The sequence below is a fragment of the Zonotrichia leucophrys genome, chromosome 7 (assembly GCF_028769735.1).
Source record: "Zonotrichia leucophrys gambelii isolate GWCS_2022_RI chromosome 7, RI_Zleu_2.0, whole genome shotgun sequence".
Lineage (NCBI taxonomy): Eukaryota > Metazoa > Chordata > Aves > Passeriformes > Passerellidae > Zonotrichia > Zonotrichia leucophrys.
In genome coordinates, this window is record NC_088177.1 from 18,784,089 (window position 1) to 18,802,907 (window position 18,819).

Here is an 18,819-nt window from a genome sequence, read left to right on the forward strand (position 1 = left end):
GTTTAAAAGCATAGCCCTTCGTCTTGTCAGTACAAGCTTTGCTAAAAAGTCCTCCTCTGTTTCTTGTGAAATCCCCTTTATAATTTGAAAGGCCCACAGTAAAGTCTCCCTGGAGCTGTCTTCTCCTGGCTGAACAACTCCAAGTCTCTCAGTCTTCATAGCAGAGGTGTTCTAGCCCTCTAGACACTGTCATGATGGTAAATGACAAAACAAAGCTGCCATAGCTTGTGGTCTGCAGAGCAATGGCCATAGTGCATGAAACTGCTGGTATTTCAGACTCAACACTGGCATGTTGTGTTCAAAGCCCAGTTCTGCTCCTTTTATAATTTCCGTTACTATTATAATGCCAACAGCCAAGTAGTATGAAGAACTCTGTGTCTGAGAAAATTATTTCAACCAAAAACATTCCTGACACTAGCAATACCTTAGATAATTAAGAAACAAATAGTTTTATTTTAAATAAGAATAAGGTACTACCTTAGTAATAAAAATAATATAAACTGTTTACTAATCCATTTTTATTATACCCAAAGCTTCCTACTATTTAGATAATGTAATTCAAGGTTATTATTCTTCACATTGGCCAGTGGTTTTTTCAGTCTGCATGGTAAAGATTTGAAATGTGAGCACTGTTGAGAGTTTGTTGTTATTCTTTCTTTGCTTTTTAACCTAGGGTAAAGGAAAAGTTAAATTCATCTGATAGAAGAATAGAAATATCCGTGGAACCCTTTTCTAGAAAAGGTTTCTATTTCAGAATCTAGCTTTTGGACTTTGTTTGGGTTGGCATAAAATATTAAAACTTGTTTTACAGGAGATGGTAGCTGCGAGTTTAGGTGTTCCAGCCAACAGGATCATGTGCCATGTTAAACGAGTTGGTGGAGCTTTTGGTGGGAAAATCGTGAGAACTGGCTTACTGGCATCAGTTGCTGCAGTGGCAGCAAACAAGTAAGTGCAGTATGTGTGTTTTGAGATATGAAACAAGTTAAGCAAACAAAGTTTCCATTTTGGCTAAAATGATTTCTCTTTTCCAAAGCTGCTAGTCAAAATGTCATACAATCCTGACTTCACACTTTGCAAGACTGTTCAGTACGTTTCTTTGTTTTGTTTTCTTGGATTACTTACGTTAAGCAGCTCTAGCCTCAACTAAATTAATGGGCTGCAAGAAGATGATACTAGTATGAGCTAGAAATACTCAAAAGGACCAGTCCCTACCTACTGGGACTTCCTGCATACAGTAAAATATGACACTAACCCTCCAATTGTGAGCTTTGTTGAAACAGCAGAATGCAGAAGGAAGAGTCATGAGTGGAACTGCTTTTAAGAAAAAGTAGTTTTAGCTCAGTTCTCAACATCTTTCAGTCAAAATTAGCTTAAATCTCTGAGGTACTTTGCTTTTTCTTATACTGCTTGAATTAGTTTAAGAACATTAACCTGTAAAGCTCCATCCCCCCATCTTCCAAATTTGGCAGGGTTAGCTGTCAGGGCATACAAAGCTCCTTTATAAGCATAACTGATTTGCTGCAGAATTCACATTGGGCTACATCCTGTCAGCCAAAATGATCTTGTCATCTGAGGTGTTAGCTCAATAGGTTTATATTACTTCTACTGTCACTGGTATAAAATTTGCTCTTGATTATTTTTGGCCACATTATCTGTGTTTTTTATTAACAGGTCATGCTAAAAATAATATTTCTTTTATGGTTTAAAGTATCTTTTTTATTCTTAGGACCTTATTTTAAACTTTATGTACATTTTTCTAAAGTAATTATTTTAAATGATATATGCATTTCTAGACTATTTTTCCTGTTTTTATTGTTATTGATACTTTGGTTTCATTCCAAGACACTCTATTTCAGTGTGATTCTAAATAGCTAAGAAGTGACAAACACTTAACACTGAAATAGATTCTTCAGGAGTAGTTTGCACTGAGTTATCTTGTTGGCTTTCAAGAGATAAAAATTCTGACATGATTGTAAATGTGAGAAATATGAAATCTGGATATCATGTTAGGCATATGTTCAGGCTTATTAAAGTTGAGTTTAATCTAAATCATGTTTATATGTATGGCTGGATCTGGATACATGATGAGTAGCCATAGCCATCTTATTAATAACATCCTTTATTTTAATTGCAATTTGACTTTTCTTTTTTGGATTTAGAACCAGCAGAGCAGTCCGTCTTATTCTGAGCAGAGAGGATGATATGGTAATCCTGGGTGGCCGACATCCTTTTATGGCTAAATATAAAGTGAGTGCCACAAGAATTCAGTGAAAAAATACCCACCTGCATTCTGCAAATAATATTTCAGTGTTACTGGGTAATGTGTTCTGTTAATGAAAATTGGTATAACCAATTCAATTTTAAAACAAAACTACAAGCCAGGAACCCAAGAGATAGTTGCTGTACAACCCCTTTGTCTGCTTCTACCTCTTCTCTTCAGGGTTTTGTATTATTATTTTTTCTAGTTCCTTCGTGTTCTTAATCCTTTTAGAGCTCTGTCTTCTTTCTAGGAACAGGAAGATAACCTATAGCAGACTTGTTCTGCAGAACTTTATTTTAAACTCTCCATATGGTTAGATTCACACAAAGAAGCAGCTAATTTTTCACAGAAACAGTGTCATGCAGAAAACTCACCCTGTGGAGGAAATGAATCTCTTCCCTGTCCTTGCACTGTCATCAGTTATAATTATTCATTAGGATAATTTCTGCCTTCTTTTCCCTCTCTACTTGTCATATAAATTATGTGTGCCAGCCACCATAACGGGGTTTAAATTCAGGTTTCTGCTGAATCAATATGCTGAATGATTTCTCTTTAAAAATACCTTTGGTTAACACTCTCCAGCTCAAGCTGGATGCCTTTAAAGAGTGACTCTGAACAATGGGATTATACCTGGGCAATTATACCCTTACAGTCTAAGCTCCCCATCCCTCACTGACCGTACAGACCAGTAGGAATATTAAGGGTCTGGATCTTCGCATTCTTTGTGGATTTCTTTCACTGTCTGTAGCTGGGCCATTTCTTTTCTTATATCTAAGTGTGTAGCCTTTGCTAGAGATTGTAGCTTCCTCATCTTTCAGCTTGAACTGACTCTGAGGCCGCCTTTTATTTGACTGGGTTAACAGTTCAATATACATAGGGGAAAGTTCACAGCTTACAGCCTAAGGCTGCTGCAAATCTAGCTGCTAATACTAAGCAAGTTGCATGACATTCTATATAGGTAAAGTAAGAGAGGTTTTATAAGATGCTTCCCTAAAATGGAAAATGAGCTGTAGCTCGTGTGGAGAATTCAGGAACTGTTGGTAGTAACAGGTGAAAAGAGGGATGTGAGATAAAGATAACATTTCTTCATTAATAAACATAAATGTCATATTCCTTCTGCCAGACACTATTCTTACCATTAAAGTGAGATTTGATTTTATCTACAGTAAACACTCCTTGGTGACACTCTTGTCAGCCATCTCAGGCAATAGAGAGATCCTTCCTTTCCTAACGGGCTTATGTTGTATATTCTGTGCTGTACCTATACAGATCACAGATGCCAGGAGGGAACGCCTATATCTTAGAAATGTACTTTCTTTCTCTCTTGTCCTTCTGTAGTTTCAGAATGCTGCCCAGAGATTAATAGTGTGGTATGACCCTAAATGTGTGGGTTATGTTAATTTTCAAAATACACAAGCACTTTGGAAACAAATGAATGCTGAATTCTAAATAACTGTTGATCCTTCTAGGTTGGCTTCATGAATGATGGTAGGATCACAGCTGTGGATGCTATATATTACATTAATGGAGGATGTACCCCCGATGAATCTGTCCTGGTAAGGATTTTATAGTGACGAACCTTACAACATGGAGGAGTCATTAGCTGGAAAATTATGAAGCCAAATTCCTTTGCCCATGTATTATTAATCATATAGAATTTTAATATAGGGATTGTGTGTTTTTGGAAGATTTTACACTGAGCAGGTTAAGCCTTCCTTATTAAATTTAGTGGAGCATCTCACTGCTTTCTTATATTGCCCTACACATTCACTTCATGCATGTTTTCTCAGGCTTACTTTTCTGTTATGAACATCTCAACTAACATTGTATTCCTTTTAAAATGTGTAGTTGCTTTCATTTGTTCCTGCCTAAAGCTTTATATCTTCAGAGCTGGGAAAATCTTTCTTGGCCTTCAGAAAATTCATAGTGATAGTTATCCTGTTGCTATCCCTATACATTTCTATACTGGGTCAGCATTTATTGTGCTGTATATCTCAGTTCCTCACTTACAGGTCTGCAAACCATAAAATGTTTCTTGCTTTGATATTATCACTAGGTATTTGTGTCTGTTCAGGCTAATTTAGCTGTAACTGAAATGTTTCATGTACTACCCCTCATCTTCTTGTCATTGCCCACCTGTGAGGATTTTCTGCATCCTGAAATGTGTCCATGAAACTGCCTGTGGTATTGCTGCCTAACCTGGTTCTGAAAAATAGCTTAGGTTAGAAGAATATCCATTATTAGAAGTATGTACATTAATGCAGATCATGTCAGAACTGTCTTAAGGTGAAGTCCTACAATGATACAGTGAAGCTACTGGACCTAGCAGGAATAACCAAGGCTTGAATTTGTTATTCTGAGAAATCTACCTAACACTGAAGAGAAGACAGTGACTTCTTCATCAGGCATCAAACCTTTCTTTTTTTTTTTTTAATACTGACTCCTAGAGCCTAGTTTGAGGTCTCTAGTATAGCATTTTCCTCCTCATGTGGTTTTGAGTTTGTCATGTAAAACCTCTACATGAAAAACGTAAGGACCAGAAGACACTGTAGACTGCAGTACCTATGGTTTCTGGTGGAACTAAACCTTAAGTGTGGATTTCCACAGAATGTGATAGTTCAGAATAGTTCAGAATGCTTTCATCAGTTCCTTTTAAAGCAAAAGTAGCTTTAAATCTAAGCTGTCTATTTTTAGTTTGTGTGACTTTTGGTATTGAAGAAGGAGCAGAATCAATCATAAAATGACCTATCTGCTACATCCTTAACTGTTGATAACATTCAAGTACAAGTAACATCAGCTGTGTTCTGTATCAAAAAAAACCCCAAAAATTAATATATTGCATGAAAAATGTATTAATGAAGTCTGTATGCATGCATGAGTTCTCTTAATACCAATGATTGCCAGAAACTTAATTTTAAAGCTAATTGTCTCAAGGTAAGCTCTTTTATATGAGAGATGAGGAAGATTTAAATGTAAGTTTGAAAGAAGCACTGTTCTGACATTAAACTACATCTGTTTGTCCCCTATCTCAGGTAGCAGAAGTATCCTTATTAAAAATGGACAATGCATACAAGATTCCCAACTTGAGATGCTGCGCTTATGCATGCAAAACAAACTTGCCGTCAAATGTAGCGTTCCGAGGCTTTGGCTTTCCTCAGTCAGGACTGGTGACAGAAACTTGGATAACAGATGTTGCAGATAAAACTGGCTTATCACCAGAAAAGGTGACTAAATGAAGGCATCTTCTCTCCTGAAATGAAGTCTGTGGAATTGGAAATTTAAAAACCTTTAGATCAGTTTAATTGTTTGAACAGCTCTTTTCTAAGTCAAACATAATCTGTGCTGAAATTAATTTTTTTTAATCAATGTTTGGTTGTAGAATTTATAGCATGGTCTTACAAACTGGTAATTGTTAAAAAAAATACAGTGATCTTGTTGTTGTCTGTTAGTCCTCCCAGATGGTCTGTTTGTGTTTAATAGGATTGTGAGATAGCTGTAATTTTATGTTTTTTCAGATTAGGGAAATAAATATGTATAAGAAGAGTGAGCAGACACACTTCAAACAAACACTTGATCCACAGAATTTAATACGGTGTTGGAATGAATGTATGGAGAAATCTGCGTACTACAGTAGGAGAACAGCTATCAATGAATTTAACAAACAAAATTACTGGAAGAAAAGAGGGATTGCCATTGTACCACTGAAATTTCCATTTGGACTAGGCACACCTTACCTTTCTCAGGTGAGTTTCATGAAGAGTAAATCAGCTAAGCATTTTATCCACAGAAGATTGCAGTCGCTTTATCTTAGGATACAAAACAAATATGTTATCTTTTCTTGGAAAATTATAATCCACCTGATGATTGTTCCCTGAAGAGGCTGTAGTAGCCTGTAGCTCTTTTGAAGCTGAGATCAAAGCTGTTTGGATTTCAGGACCCAGGCAGCTTGGACCCTGCCTACTGAAAGGCTGGTCCCATCTGTTGAGGTGCAGTGTTGGAATAGGTGAGTTGAATGCACTTAGAAAAAGTTGTTGAAGTCTGATAGAAAAATGTTCACTGAATAATTTTTCCACTCCAGAAATAGTTCTGAGCCTCCTTTTTCTGCCTGTGGAGGTACTATGGGATGCTGCTCTTAAAGACTTAAGTCCTTTGATGCCATCAGAGGCTAAGGTTAAGAAAGCAAAAAAGGACAATAGTATTTTTGGTCCTTGTATTTTTTTTATGTAGGTGTCCAGTGCTTCTGAAACAGACAACATTCTATCAATTAAAATTTAATGAATTGACTGACTTATTTAATATCAAACTGGCTGTCTCTGTTCACCATTAAAATCACAGGTCTATGTGGTCTACAGTGCTACTTCTAGTTGAGTCCAGGAATAATATCTCATTTGGAAATTCAGCCTATGTCATTTAAAAACCTCTAGGGCTCTCACGTGTCAAGGAGAGAGAAAATGGAACTTGCAGCAAATTGCACTTAGAGCCACTAGTGAGGGGTTTTCTCCAGCTTCTTTTGGAACCACTGAAATACTGTTGCCAGGTGTAGGTTTATTTCAGGATCTAATGACAAAAAAGACCACAAAACAAGGCTTTCTATCCTTTTCTTTTGAAGTTCATTATAGAGGAAGAGCCGCAAGTAGACTTTCAAATTTTGCCTTCTATTCAAAAGCACTAATCAGATAAACTGAAATAAGCTTAAACACTTTGTATTTTTTTAAATTCAATTCATTACTACGTACAACACATTTCCTCATTAGTCTGATTTTGTTTTTGTTTTTTAGGCTGCTGCACTGGTTCATATTTATACTGATGGGTCTGTGCTTCTGACACATGGTGGAATTGAAATGGGGCAGGGTCTTCATACAAAAATGATCCAGGTAACAAATTATCTAAATAGATACTGCCATGTGCTTTATCTATCATGCAGATAAACAGTGTGAAGGTTTTCTTTTTGGTTAGTTAGTGTACCAGCAGGACAGTTTCTTTATCAGCATAACCAGTACTACTTTACATTGATAGAGTTAGAAAGCAGAGGTACCTTCATTAATTTGCAGAGGCAGAAGGAAGGAAAAAACAGACTGGTTTTTTTCTTCTAATAGCATGTGAAGAGGCTTCTTAGAAATAAGATTTTTGGGGGCTGATCCCATGAAACCCATAGTGAAAAAGGCAGAGATTATTCAGATTGATAGTAGGATATCAGTAGTCAGGATGATAACATTAGTATCCTATTTGGTTAATGGATAATTCTGAGACAGATCTATAAAGGTATTTATAAGGTCAATCAAAGTTTGTGACCTGGGCTTGCATAATTTGCTGTAAGTCCTACAGGGTATAAGCAAGAAAATCAGGAATGAGTGCTGGACTTCAGAGTCTCAATCCAGAGTTTGAGTGCAGCTAGAACATTGTCCTTTTCTGTTTCTTACTACTGCCAAATTGGACAGAATTATCTCAGCTGGAGATTGGAAGAGAACTTGATAAAATTTTTATCTTTCCTGCTATCACTGACTTTAGCAAATACTGGGGAATTGTTGGAGTGTTTAGATTTTTTCTAAAACAAAGAATATGTTGTTCCTGGAACAGGTTGCTAGTCGGGAATTGAACATCCCCATGTCACGTATCCACTTCTGTGAAACGAGCACAACAACTGTTCCCAATGCATGTGCCTCAGTAGGATCTGCAGGGACAGATGTCAATGGCATGGCTGTGAAGGTAAAGAATAGTACTTAGTTGAAAAAAATACCCTATCCCTTGAGGTGTATGCTTGCCAGACTTTAGGCCCTAGTGATGCCATATATATCAAGTTTGGGATTACCAATAGTACTGCTGGAGATGGCCAAGAAGAAACATGACTTGACAGTTTCTCTGGAATGGTGTTTGAGTTTTCAGAATATGATCTGGACTTTCCCAAAAAGGCCTATACTTGACAAAGTCTCTGTTTCATCTAACAAGCTAACTAGTCCTATACATATCTTGCACTCTGTTCATGTTTGAAATCTACTGATTCATACAGGTCCCAGCCCTTGTAACTTAACCATTTAGAAGTTTCATGCCTTTGTAGTTAATATGACACTTCCTGCAGCACCTTTTCAAACTAAGATGACAGTAAAGCATACACTAATTAAATAGTAACTAGAACATAACTTGAATGGTACCAAATGTATCTGTGTTTATTTTGTGATATATTCTCCCAATTCTCACCAGGATGCTTGCCAAACTCTTCTGAAACGCCTGCAGCCCATCATTGAGAAGAACCCAACAGGAACCTGGAATGATTGGGTAAGACCTGTGAATCCCACTGAATGTGTTTGAGTGCTGGCAGAAACTGTGATGAATGTACTGTAGTCTATAAATGTGCTCAGCCTAATAATCCTAAAGTTAAAAACTGTAGAAAAAGGCTGTGTCACAAAAAGGTGAAACTCAAGAGAAGGTTCTTGGCCAGGCACAAATGATTATGTGGAAGATAAAAATTAGATTTATTGCTAGTGCAATATCCAAGTAACAAATCTATAATCTGTTAGAACTGATTATAGTAAAATCAGGTTATGGTCTCTCCTGTTGAGTCATGAGCATCAGTGAGATCCCCTGGCTTTCTAACCTGTTCAGAGGAGTCTAGGTGCAGCCAGGTCTGCTTAGGCTCAGATTTGGTCCACAGCCTATGTCTAAAGGGTTGCAGTATGTTGTGGTGTAACCTCAGCCAGCCACCAAGCACCACACAACTGCTCACTCATTTCCCCACCAGTGGAATCAGGGAAAGAGTCATGAGAGTGAAAGCTAGAAAACTTGTGAGTCAAATTAAAGACAGTTTAATGGATAAAGCAAAAGCCATACACACAACCAAAGCAAAGCAAGTAATTATTTCACTCTTTCCCATGGTGCTCAGCCATCTCTGGGAGAGCAGGGTGCCATCACGTGTCATGGTTACTTGGCAAGACAAACACCAGCACTTCAAATGTCCCCCTGCTTTACTTACTGAGCATGCTGCCATATGGTCTGGAATGTCCCTTTGGTCAGTTACCCCAGCTTCCCATGCACCTCCAGCCTCCTTGCTAGTGGGGCAAACCAAAAAGCAGCAAAGGCCTTGGAATAACAATAAAACACTAGTCCAAAACACTTAATCTTCTCTAATAGATATACAATTAATTTGAATCATTCAGACATACCAGAAGTATTATCAGAAATGTCTGACTAAAGAAGGAATGTTAATATATGCAAAGTAACTTTGTATCTTGGAAATTCAGTATAACCCAACCAAAAGCCTCACAAAATTTCTTGACTTGTAAATTGAGTAAATCTAACATGAGAATCACTCAAAGGAAATAGATTCAGATCCTCATACTGTCACTTATTTATGACTGGCAGAACTTTGTAAGGAGCATTTATCTTGAAAACTGTCATTTTTGTGCAAATAGGTCATGCAGATCTTTAATGTCAGTGTGGTGGTTTGACCTTGGCTGGACTCCAGGTGCCCAACAAACTGCTTTATCACTTCTCAGTGAGATAGGGGAAGAAAATAGGATGGAAAAAAGTCAACAAGTCAGTGGGTTAAGATAAAGGCAGTTTATTAAAGAAAAAGCAAAAGGTTGCACATGCACACAGTCTCATGACCCAATATAATCAGTGACTTATCAACCAAATCTGGTTGGCTGACAGAGAGACTCATCTCTATTGAGCTTGATCAGAAAAACTGAGCAGGGCCCTTTCTGCCTAGGGCATTACCAGTAATGAAGATTCTGCAAGAACACTGCTGTTGACAGGTCTCTTTCTTCTTGTATCAGGTTGTTCGTGCAAAAGGAGTTTAGTTCTGTAGCTTTAGACACTGTGTGCAGTTAAACATGCTTAACTCACTTTGTCTTCCTTTCTTTACAAATTTTACAGTTTGGGTTTTAAGTAGATATGTGTGGGTAAATATAGATGTGTAAATAAAGTAAATATGCTATGCTGTGTTCCTTCCTGACTCTTTCCTTGGTTAACCATAAGCACTGCTATATTTTACAGATTAGAGAAGCTTTTAAGCAGAGTGTGAGCCTTTCAGCTACTGGCTATTTTAGGTAATATATTTTTCTTCCTTAAAAATGCATCAATTAGACCAGGACTGATTTCTGAAGATAATTAGTGCTGTAAAGAGAATATCTTGTCTAATAGGTCTTTCTAATAGCTCATTTTATGTTTTATATAATTAGTTGCTATATGGAGGGTTGGAAGCATAAAGTTTAGGTGTTAATTTATGTCCAGTCCTCTGTGGACTCTCTAGAAAGTATTAAGATAATATTTTATGCCATCTTTGCTCCATAGTTTAACATTTAGCAAACCAGAAAGCATCAAGAAAGTAACTGCTGCCTGTAAGTCATGTGCAGAGTGGGATATCGGTTATTTACTGGAGCTGGATTACTATAAGCTATAAATATCATTGTTCCCACTGCTCTCAGAGCAATCTCTTTGTACTTTTTCTTTGAATTCTTTCACAATATTTATAAAGAGCCAGAAATGAAAAATTTTTCTGCTGTAACTCAGGTGGGATTCAAAGCAAAGCTTTTCTTTTGGCCTGCTGTACCTTATCTTTTTCTTCTTCTACTGGTGGTTTTTCCTTATCAATAGCAACTTTTCAGGTCTCTGGGTAGTCTGGAGTGAGTTGAAAAGGCACTTAGGAAAACCATACTGTTATAAAACACCAAGAAATAGTAAAATAAAATGTCCCTTGCCGCTGTTAAGCCTGTTCAAGTATGTTTTCTGCTTATGCAGCTCTTTAGGAATGTTGATATCACCACAATAATGCGCAACAGTCATACTTTGCTATTGATATTTAATTGTCTCCAAAAAAATCTGCAGATCCCTAAGCCTCAGATCCTGTATTGATCTAGTTTTTAGCCAGTCATATTCTCTACTTCCAAGGATCTCAAAGGCAGCTGAGGTAAATGGATTATGAGGAGTTGAGTATATGGAGTTTGCGTATCCCTTTTTCAGTGCACGGTTCTGTACTATGTAATTGCTTTATGATAATCTTAAATATGCTCAACAAAGACATTTCAGTCATACATACTCAGAAAATACTCCTTAGTCACAAAGTTCCCGTGTTTGGAAGATACCACATTTCACTGTTCTGTGGTGTCCTCAGTGAATCCCACTCCCTTCTAAAAAATTACACTTTTATTTCAATATTCCTCTTTTAACCCTCTCACTCAGTTCTGTAGGCTCTTTCTGTAATTTTGACTTTTTCATTTATCTCTTGTAAATTATTCTTTCATAGATTCTGACAAGTTTTCCTCCCTTTTTCTAAATTCTTTTATGTGCTATTACCCCAGTAACTACTATCTTAAATGTTTATTCTGTATTTGGTTACTGTGCTCTTGTTTGTATATTTCTAGGATTATGCTGGTTATAGACTCTCCTGAACTGAAATAGCTTGTTTGTCTGCTACAATTTTGTATAAATACCAGAGGCATCAAACCTAAAGTAGTGGTGCTCTGTAGGCTTTCATGAAATTATGAAGTTCTGAGCTGTTACTTAAGATTTCCCTTAAGATGTTGTACTTAAGATTTCACAAGCAGTTTCAAAGTTATGTGCTTATCTGCTTTGTTATAATGTAAACTGTGGTCGGTTTTCTTCTTGTTTCTTCCATCAGAGGTTACAATGAATACATGGACTGGGAGAAGGGGGAAGGACAGCCATTCACATATTTTATTTTTGGAGCTGCTTGTTCAGAAGTTGAAATTAACTGTCTAACAGGAGATCACAAGGTAATAACTGAATGTCAGAGAAGTTTTGCCAGTAATGTGAATAAGGTTTGCTCCAACAATCATTTAGATTTGGGATTAATAAGTCACCTGTCTTCATATGATAGTAAATATATCAATGGTGTAAATATGAATTATGGGTGGAGCAGAATGGAAGCTGTGCAGTACTAACCAGCTTCTGACATACATGTCAGTGTCATGTGTGTTCACCTTTTGGGTTATGCCTGACATCTAACATGTTCTTTGCTTGTTCTGTCCCTGTTTGCCAGCAAACACCTTACAGCAATATTCAACTTCCAGGCTTTTGACCATCTGGCCAGCTAAAGGCTACAGACTGATGATCATATGCCCTCTTTCTCTGCATTTGTATGAGGGTTTCTTTCAGCAATGGGAAAAATCTGGCGGGGCTGTCTCTGGCTAAACTTCTGTAAAAGCGGAGACATTTTGCTTGTGATGAGATATTGGAAATTATTCTGAAATTATGTACATGGAGGGCCTTTATCTCAGCATTTCTTATTTCACTGAATTCCAGCGCTGACCCACATTATTTTCTAATGCTTTCATTCCATCTCTCTGGGTGACATAAATTCTAATTTTATTAACAGAACCTCAGAACAGACATTGTTATGGACGTTGGATGCAGCATAAATCCAGCTGTGGATATAGGACAGGTACGTGCCTAGAATTTTCTGATGCCTTATTTCTATTACGCTGTTGTCTTCATGTGAAATGATGATTACCTCATTAATTCAGAAAATATTCATTTTTTACTAGTTTATAGATCATATTAGAATGTCTTTTGCCTATAAGACTTGCTCCAATTGAATCAGTGTCAGAACTCTATAGATGTCAAAGAAGCTTGAATTTTACCCGTGGTTTCAGCCTGTAGTGCTTCCAGAATGTGTGTGTGTCTTCTATGTACTGGACTTAAATCCTGTTTGTGATCTACAGTCTCCAAGTTGTTTGATCTGCTTTCCCCAGTTGATAGCAAGGAAACATCTTTATTCACAGCAGGCTGGTCCATAGATCTCACCACTTCATTATACAAGCATTTGTCCTCTCAGGTATGAGAGAGGAATGTGAAAGCTTTTCCATGGCAGTTGCCCCAAAATGTTGAAGAATCTCATTAGGCAAACAGAAGTGCATTAGGCCTCACATATATCACAGTAACAGCTAGTGATGCAAAAGAGTTCTTGGTGAAGTTTTCTTGGTTAACCAAACATGAGTACATAAATGCCATTTCTTTTCTTATTTAAAGATTGAAGGTGCTTTTGTTCAAGGTGTTGGACTGTATACAATGGAGGAGTTAAAGTATTCTTCAGAAGGAGTCCTCTATACTCGGGGTCCAGATCAGTATAAGATCCCTGCTGTTTGTGATATTCCAGAACAGTTTAGTGTTTCCCTGCTGTCACCTTCTCAAAATCCTTATGCCATCTATGCATCCAAGGTAAGCAGATCATCACAGGGCCTAGTTCTTAGATCCCAGGCCAAACTGAGAAATTACTTTGACATAAAACACATATAAGTTTTCAGTTCCTCCTTACAAGTGTCCAGTAAATTGTTTATTTATGACATCAGGGAAGCTGATAAGACAGAAAACCAGATATTGTTGTGTCACTTTAATGGTTGGCAAGTAGTGATTTTAAGGTTTTGTTAATAGACCATACACAGAAGCTGCAAAATCAATTTAAAACCATACTTTTAAATGTGTTGATAAACTGAAAAGTTAGAATAAAAATATTAATTGATGAAGAAATCATAATGTCATTCAGAGGATGCAGCTTACTTGTATGTACTATGCAATACAAAATCATTCTGTATTTGTGTATTTATATGAGACTGGCTTTTTAAAATCTTTTTCAGGGGATAGGTGAGGCAGGATTCTTCTTGGGATGCTCTGTGTTTTTTGCTTTGAGGGATGCAGTAACTGCTGTGAGGAATGAAAGAGAACTGAAAAAGACCTTTGCACTGAACAGCCCCCTGACTGCTGAGCAAATACGAGCAAACTGCGCTGATGCCTTCACTGGGATGGTAAGAGAAGGTGGGGGAAGGCTCTGTGTAACAGTGGCTGGGTAGGATTACTGATCTTGGCACCCCTAAATAGTGGAGTGACTAATGATGCCTTCAATCAGTCATGCTTTAAATACAGCTCCTTGTAATTGAAACGTCTGCTAACAGGTCTCATTTACGCAAGTTATTTCAACAAATGCCGTTCAAACATTGTATTGTAATTTCTCTGGGTTTTGGTTTTTTCTTTGAAATTTACATAATTTTTACAGCCTTCTCTTTCCCTGAACCCTCCTCCTTTCCTTCTGCATGTCAAATCCCATAGAGGATTAAATAGCTCATCTTATTAATGTGCAATGGATCAGGCTCTAAGCCTCTTCAGTCTCCTTCCAGGTGCTTTGCTCCACTAACTGCATGCTGGCACTGTCACTTCATTGTAGTACTCCCTGCTATGCCCAGTTCTCTTTGGGAGAGAAAAATTAACTCAGAGATAACACAAAGAGACAGAAGAAAAACCAACAAGGCAATGCACTTTGTATAATGCTGATCCTTTATGCTCTGTTTTCTGCAATTGTTCACTGTAGTCATGTTCCCACTGCTATTACAATTCTTTTTCTGGGTAGATTTTTACTTAGTGAGGCAAGGTCCTTGCCAGCATATAAATCCATGCTGTGCCCTGAACCTCTGAGGCTCTGCTATGGAAACTGTTGAGCTCTCATTCACAGATTACTCCCATGGTATTTCTGTGACTGTGGTGAGGCACCATTGGCCCCTGAATCAGTAGGTTTGTGGGCTTACTCTCATTGCAGGAGCTTGTAGGAGGTGAGTCCACCAGAGCAGGGACCATGCTTCTCCACCCCTCTTTAGTCCTAATCCCAGTTATCACTGACTTGGAGGCACCTGAGAAGGGCAATGGTGGGAGGTTGCCTGTCAAATAAAGTCACTGTTGTCATTTCTTGCTTATCTCTTAGATGGCAAACAATGAAGCTTCTTCCTCCTTGGGCCACATCTGTGTGAATGGCAAGCCATAGTGCGTAAGACCAGAATGGAGAACTGATTTACTGCCCCAAGATGCACTAGTCAACACATAGATAAATGTATTTTCTCTTTTCCTGACTAGAATCAGCTACCAAAAATATGCACTTTATATCTTACATCCTTATCTTCATTCTTCCTCCAGTGTACTCATTACAGTATTTTGCTTAAATGACTGCATTTAATTGTCAGAAATAAATCTTCTGCATTTGAACCATATATTTTCAACAAAAAAGATCTGCTGATAAGCACAGCTTAAATGCTGCAGGAGAGGAAAGTGTAAAGGTATGCTAGATAACTTACTGCCATGTAGTACACTAAACCACTTCATATGATAAATGATTTTGTAATGGCTTCAGCTAATTTTCTAATTTAGATTTGAGTCTTGCAGTGAAGTGTGAGTGCAGAGATCTTTGTCAAAGAATCAGAACCTTGTTTGTTGGATTCAGAACCTTTTTGACCAGAAGTGATGCTCCGACTTGTAGAAAAGCTGATTATGCTCTTTTGGCAGCGGTATCTTTGTGTTAAAAACATGCAAGAAACAACAGTTATGATTCTCTTTTGCTATGCCAGGCAAATTGCCGTGGCTAGTCTAGATATATAGAATTTTACCCCAAAAGCTGACAAAGTTGTAATTTCCACCAGAAGCTTTCTTTATCTCATGGAGCAAGCCAAAACCCTCTGAACAGAATGGGAAAATTGACATGGAATTCAGTGTTTTTGAATGGGAGAATGGATGTCATGTCAGCCTGCAGACTCTTATTATTTCACTGCCTCTCAGTGTTCCACAATTTCTCTTGTCTTCCCTTCATTTGTCAAGCTGAGATGTATCTGTGACAGAAATCAGGTCAGTTACTTTAACAGCTTTTGCATTGGCTATTAAGATACAAAATCTTTATTGTTTCAATTTATCTCTGTAACTGTGATGAGTTGGTGAAATGCAGTTGCTTAAACATAGGTGTCTAGACCATTTTAGATGTCATAAGACAGTAGAGACATGGCACAGGAGAGCACAGGACTGGAAGAAATGATAGAGTGCCTTGAGACCAGGCCGGTAATAGTAATTGTAATCAGTGGAAGTGGTACTGAAGGTGCCTAAGACAGCTGAAGCTTTTTTGGGGTTTACTTAATTTTCTTTGTTTTCTTCGTAATTATTTGGCTTTTATATATTGTTAGAAGTCAATAAATTAAACGTGAATGCTGCTGCCACAGTTAGTTTTTCTGATTTGAAGCATCTTCTTAGTCTCACTGTTTGGTGTTACAGTCTGATTATCAGAGATACCTCTGCCCCACCTGAGGTGTAAATGAGACCCTGTGCCAATAATCCCAGAGTCATTCTTCTGGAATTACTACCTTGCTAGAGTCCAGGTCCTGGGTACCCCTGGGGCATACATGCCATTCCAATCATTTGAGATAGTGTGTGTATAAGCACTTGTTTCCTTTCCCATATTTTGTCACAGTGGGAATTTTTTCCCAATGCTAACCCAACCTTTACCTCTGTTAGGTCTGGAATCAGCTCCTTCCTGCTGTGCCAAGTGTGCTTATCTCAGGTTCCATTGTCTCAAAACACTATCCCCTTGAGATAAGCAACAGTCCTTACATAAGGGTTTAAGTTCTTTAAGTCCTTAAACATGGGTTTGTCAAGGACTGCTTGCAACCTCACATGTTGATAACAGCCCAAAACCTGTGAATGCTGGGATATACTGAAGCAGGGAGCCTACACATCTGCTGAACTGGGGGGGAGTTCTACTGTCTCTTGTTGTCCTGCGTACCCATGCACCAGCAGGAGTGCTTGTTCATTCCAGGCAAGTCAAACCTTGTAAAAATCTTGCCCAAACCTTGCAGGCAATGACGTCTCCCCACCTGCAGTACTGAAGTGTTCACACTCCAAGGAGTCATCACAATTAAGAGCCATACTTTTTCTGCAGGGCAAATCTTGTTTCCTTCTCAGTCATTATTAACAAAGATTCCTCCCTGCCACTTTATAAGTGGCTCTTTTGTCTAGTTGCCTCAGTAAATTCTATAAATGTAGCAAATATGGGTTATTGAATTTTCTGGGTCTGAAGCCTATTAAGCTGTCTGCTGGCTTTTAAGTGTTTAAAAAACTTCCTGGAAGACAGATATTTCAGCAATTGACCATCCTGACAGATGACAATATGGCTATGTGGGATATTATGAAAGAAGTATTCTTATCTACAGGGAGGTAGGTAAGCAGAACTGTTAGGCTTCTAAGGCACTGACATACTGGATGGCTGTTGGCACATGAATGTGCACTGTAACTGCACAGTTACACCCAAACTGGAGATAGTTCAGAAGAACTCTTGATACTGATTTTCTTCATGAGAGCAATTTTCTGTAGCCGTCTACCCCCAGTAGGCCCATTCCATGTGGTGAAAGCTTAAACACCTAACAAAAACACTAGGCTCTGGTTTGAGGGCTAGCCTGTAAGTTAGATATTGGTCTGGTCAAAGATTTGGTCTGGTTCTTTCTGTTCTGAGTAGAATCCAAGCAGTCAGGTTCAGACTCTTTTTTTAATCCTCACTCGTGTTTCAGTAGCTTCTTCCAAAAATCTTTTATTGCATTCCTTTCACAAATATTTGTGGGCGGTTCTTTCTGCTATTACACAACCACCTCCCAAACACAAAAGTTCATTTGAGTTCTGAAAATGCATGGCACAGTTCTTTGGTTTGTCATGATATCACAGAGTGCTATTTGCTGCAAGGCAGTTGGCTTGTACACATTTGTCAGAGAGTGCAACTTTCTTATTTAATGATTGCATCTCAGTGCAGAACATTCATAGTAAGGCATAAAATCCTTTATGAAACCATGAAATGGGAAGTAAATCTGCCTTTCTGCTACTTGCCCTGCCTTTGAGAGACTCATGCTTTAGAATGCAAGTATTAAATTAATGTTTTACAGATCTTATACTTGGGTTAAAAATCTTGGCTAAACTGCTGCTGGGTGATAAAGCTGGTCAGACAGAAAGAAGATGCCACCATGTGCTCTGCATGTTGAGATTGGGCTGCCAGGAGGAGTGCACTGCTTCTCCAGCCTACACAAGGTGTCCATAGCAGTAAGATTATGATTGATTCCACAGAAATGTAGTGGTTTTTGTTTTTCAGGTATGTCATTTACCTAGAAGGCCAGTCCAGTGTTGCAACAGATCTTTGGCTTGTCCACTGGTCTTTTAATTGCATTTTCTGCAAATATAGGATTTTTTCAGGGATTGCTTTTGCATATTTTGAAACCATGATTCCACATGGCACTTATCAAATATGAAAAGAACATACATGATATCCTCAGGAGGGAAACAAGGCTATATATATATTTTCTTTCTGGTAAGAAACAAAGTGGCAGAAAACCACTTTGATTAAACAAAAATGTAAATACTGATCAACCATCCCAGGGAGACAATACTTCTGGAAAGACAAATTTTAAAAACATTTATATACTGTAGAAACTAGTCTGGGTCTGGCATGGTAGATACATGACTCAGCAAATGGGGATGTAGTGATCCTCCCTAAGAGAACACACTTCTTGTGTTCTGTCAGATATGCAGTGAGATTTTAGCATCCTGATTTCCCCTAAAGTCCAGTAACATTGCCTTACATTATACACAAGGGAAATCTTTCAGAATCATCAGAGTAGGAAAAAGAAACATAATATTAATCTCCTCCTACTATTTATTTAGTGTGTCTCTTACCAAGTCATTTAGTTCATTCTTATTTCAGTTTCCTGAGCAATAATACAATTATAAGCTCAGCAATGTTCAGCACCACATGAACCTCA

At 37.9% G+C, this 18,819-nt stretch overlaps 1 protein-coding gene across 7 annotated transcripts in view; it reads left to right on the plus strand.

The window, feature by feature from the left end:
• AOX1 (aldehyde oxidase 1) overlaps positions 1-18,819 on the plus strand; it is a 49,501-nt gene that overhangs the window by 24,644 nt on the left and 6,038 nt on the right. For 4 of the 7 annotated variants that reach the window (XM_064717922.1, XM_064717917.1, XM_064717921.1 and 1 more), the window contains 14 exons: positions 812-945; positions 2,160-2,247; positions 3,730-3,816; positions 5,293-5,484; positions 5,776-6,003; positions 7,039-7,134; positions 7,838-7,966; positions 8,459-8,533; positions 10,253-10,305; positions 11,877-11,991; positions 12,594-12,659; positions 13,247-13,435; positions 13,852-14,019; positions 14,967-16,232. In XM_064717922.1, coding sequence (XP_064573992.1) covers positions 812-945; positions 2,160-2,247; positions 3,730-3,816; positions 5,293-5,484; positions 5,776-6,003; positions 7,039-7,134; positions 7,838-7,966; positions 8,459-8,533; positions 10,253-10,305; positions 11,877-11,991; positions 12,594-12,659; positions 13,247-13,435; positions 13,852-14,019; positions 14,967-15,026 — 1,680 coding nt within the window. In that variant the 3' untranslated portion in view covers positions 15,027-16,232. Of the gene's footprint in view, positions 1-811; positions 946-2,159; positions 2,248-3,729; positions 3,817-5,292; positions 5,485-5,775; positions 6,004-7,038; positions 7,135-7,837; positions 7,967-8,458; positions 8,534-10,252; positions 10,306-11,876; positions 11,992-12,593; positions 12,660-13,246; positions 13,436-13,851; positions 14,030-14,966; positions 16,233-18,819 lie in introns of those variants that run through there. The other 3 variants (XM_064717919.1, XM_064717918.1, XM_064717920.1) reach the window with 2 other exon arrangements.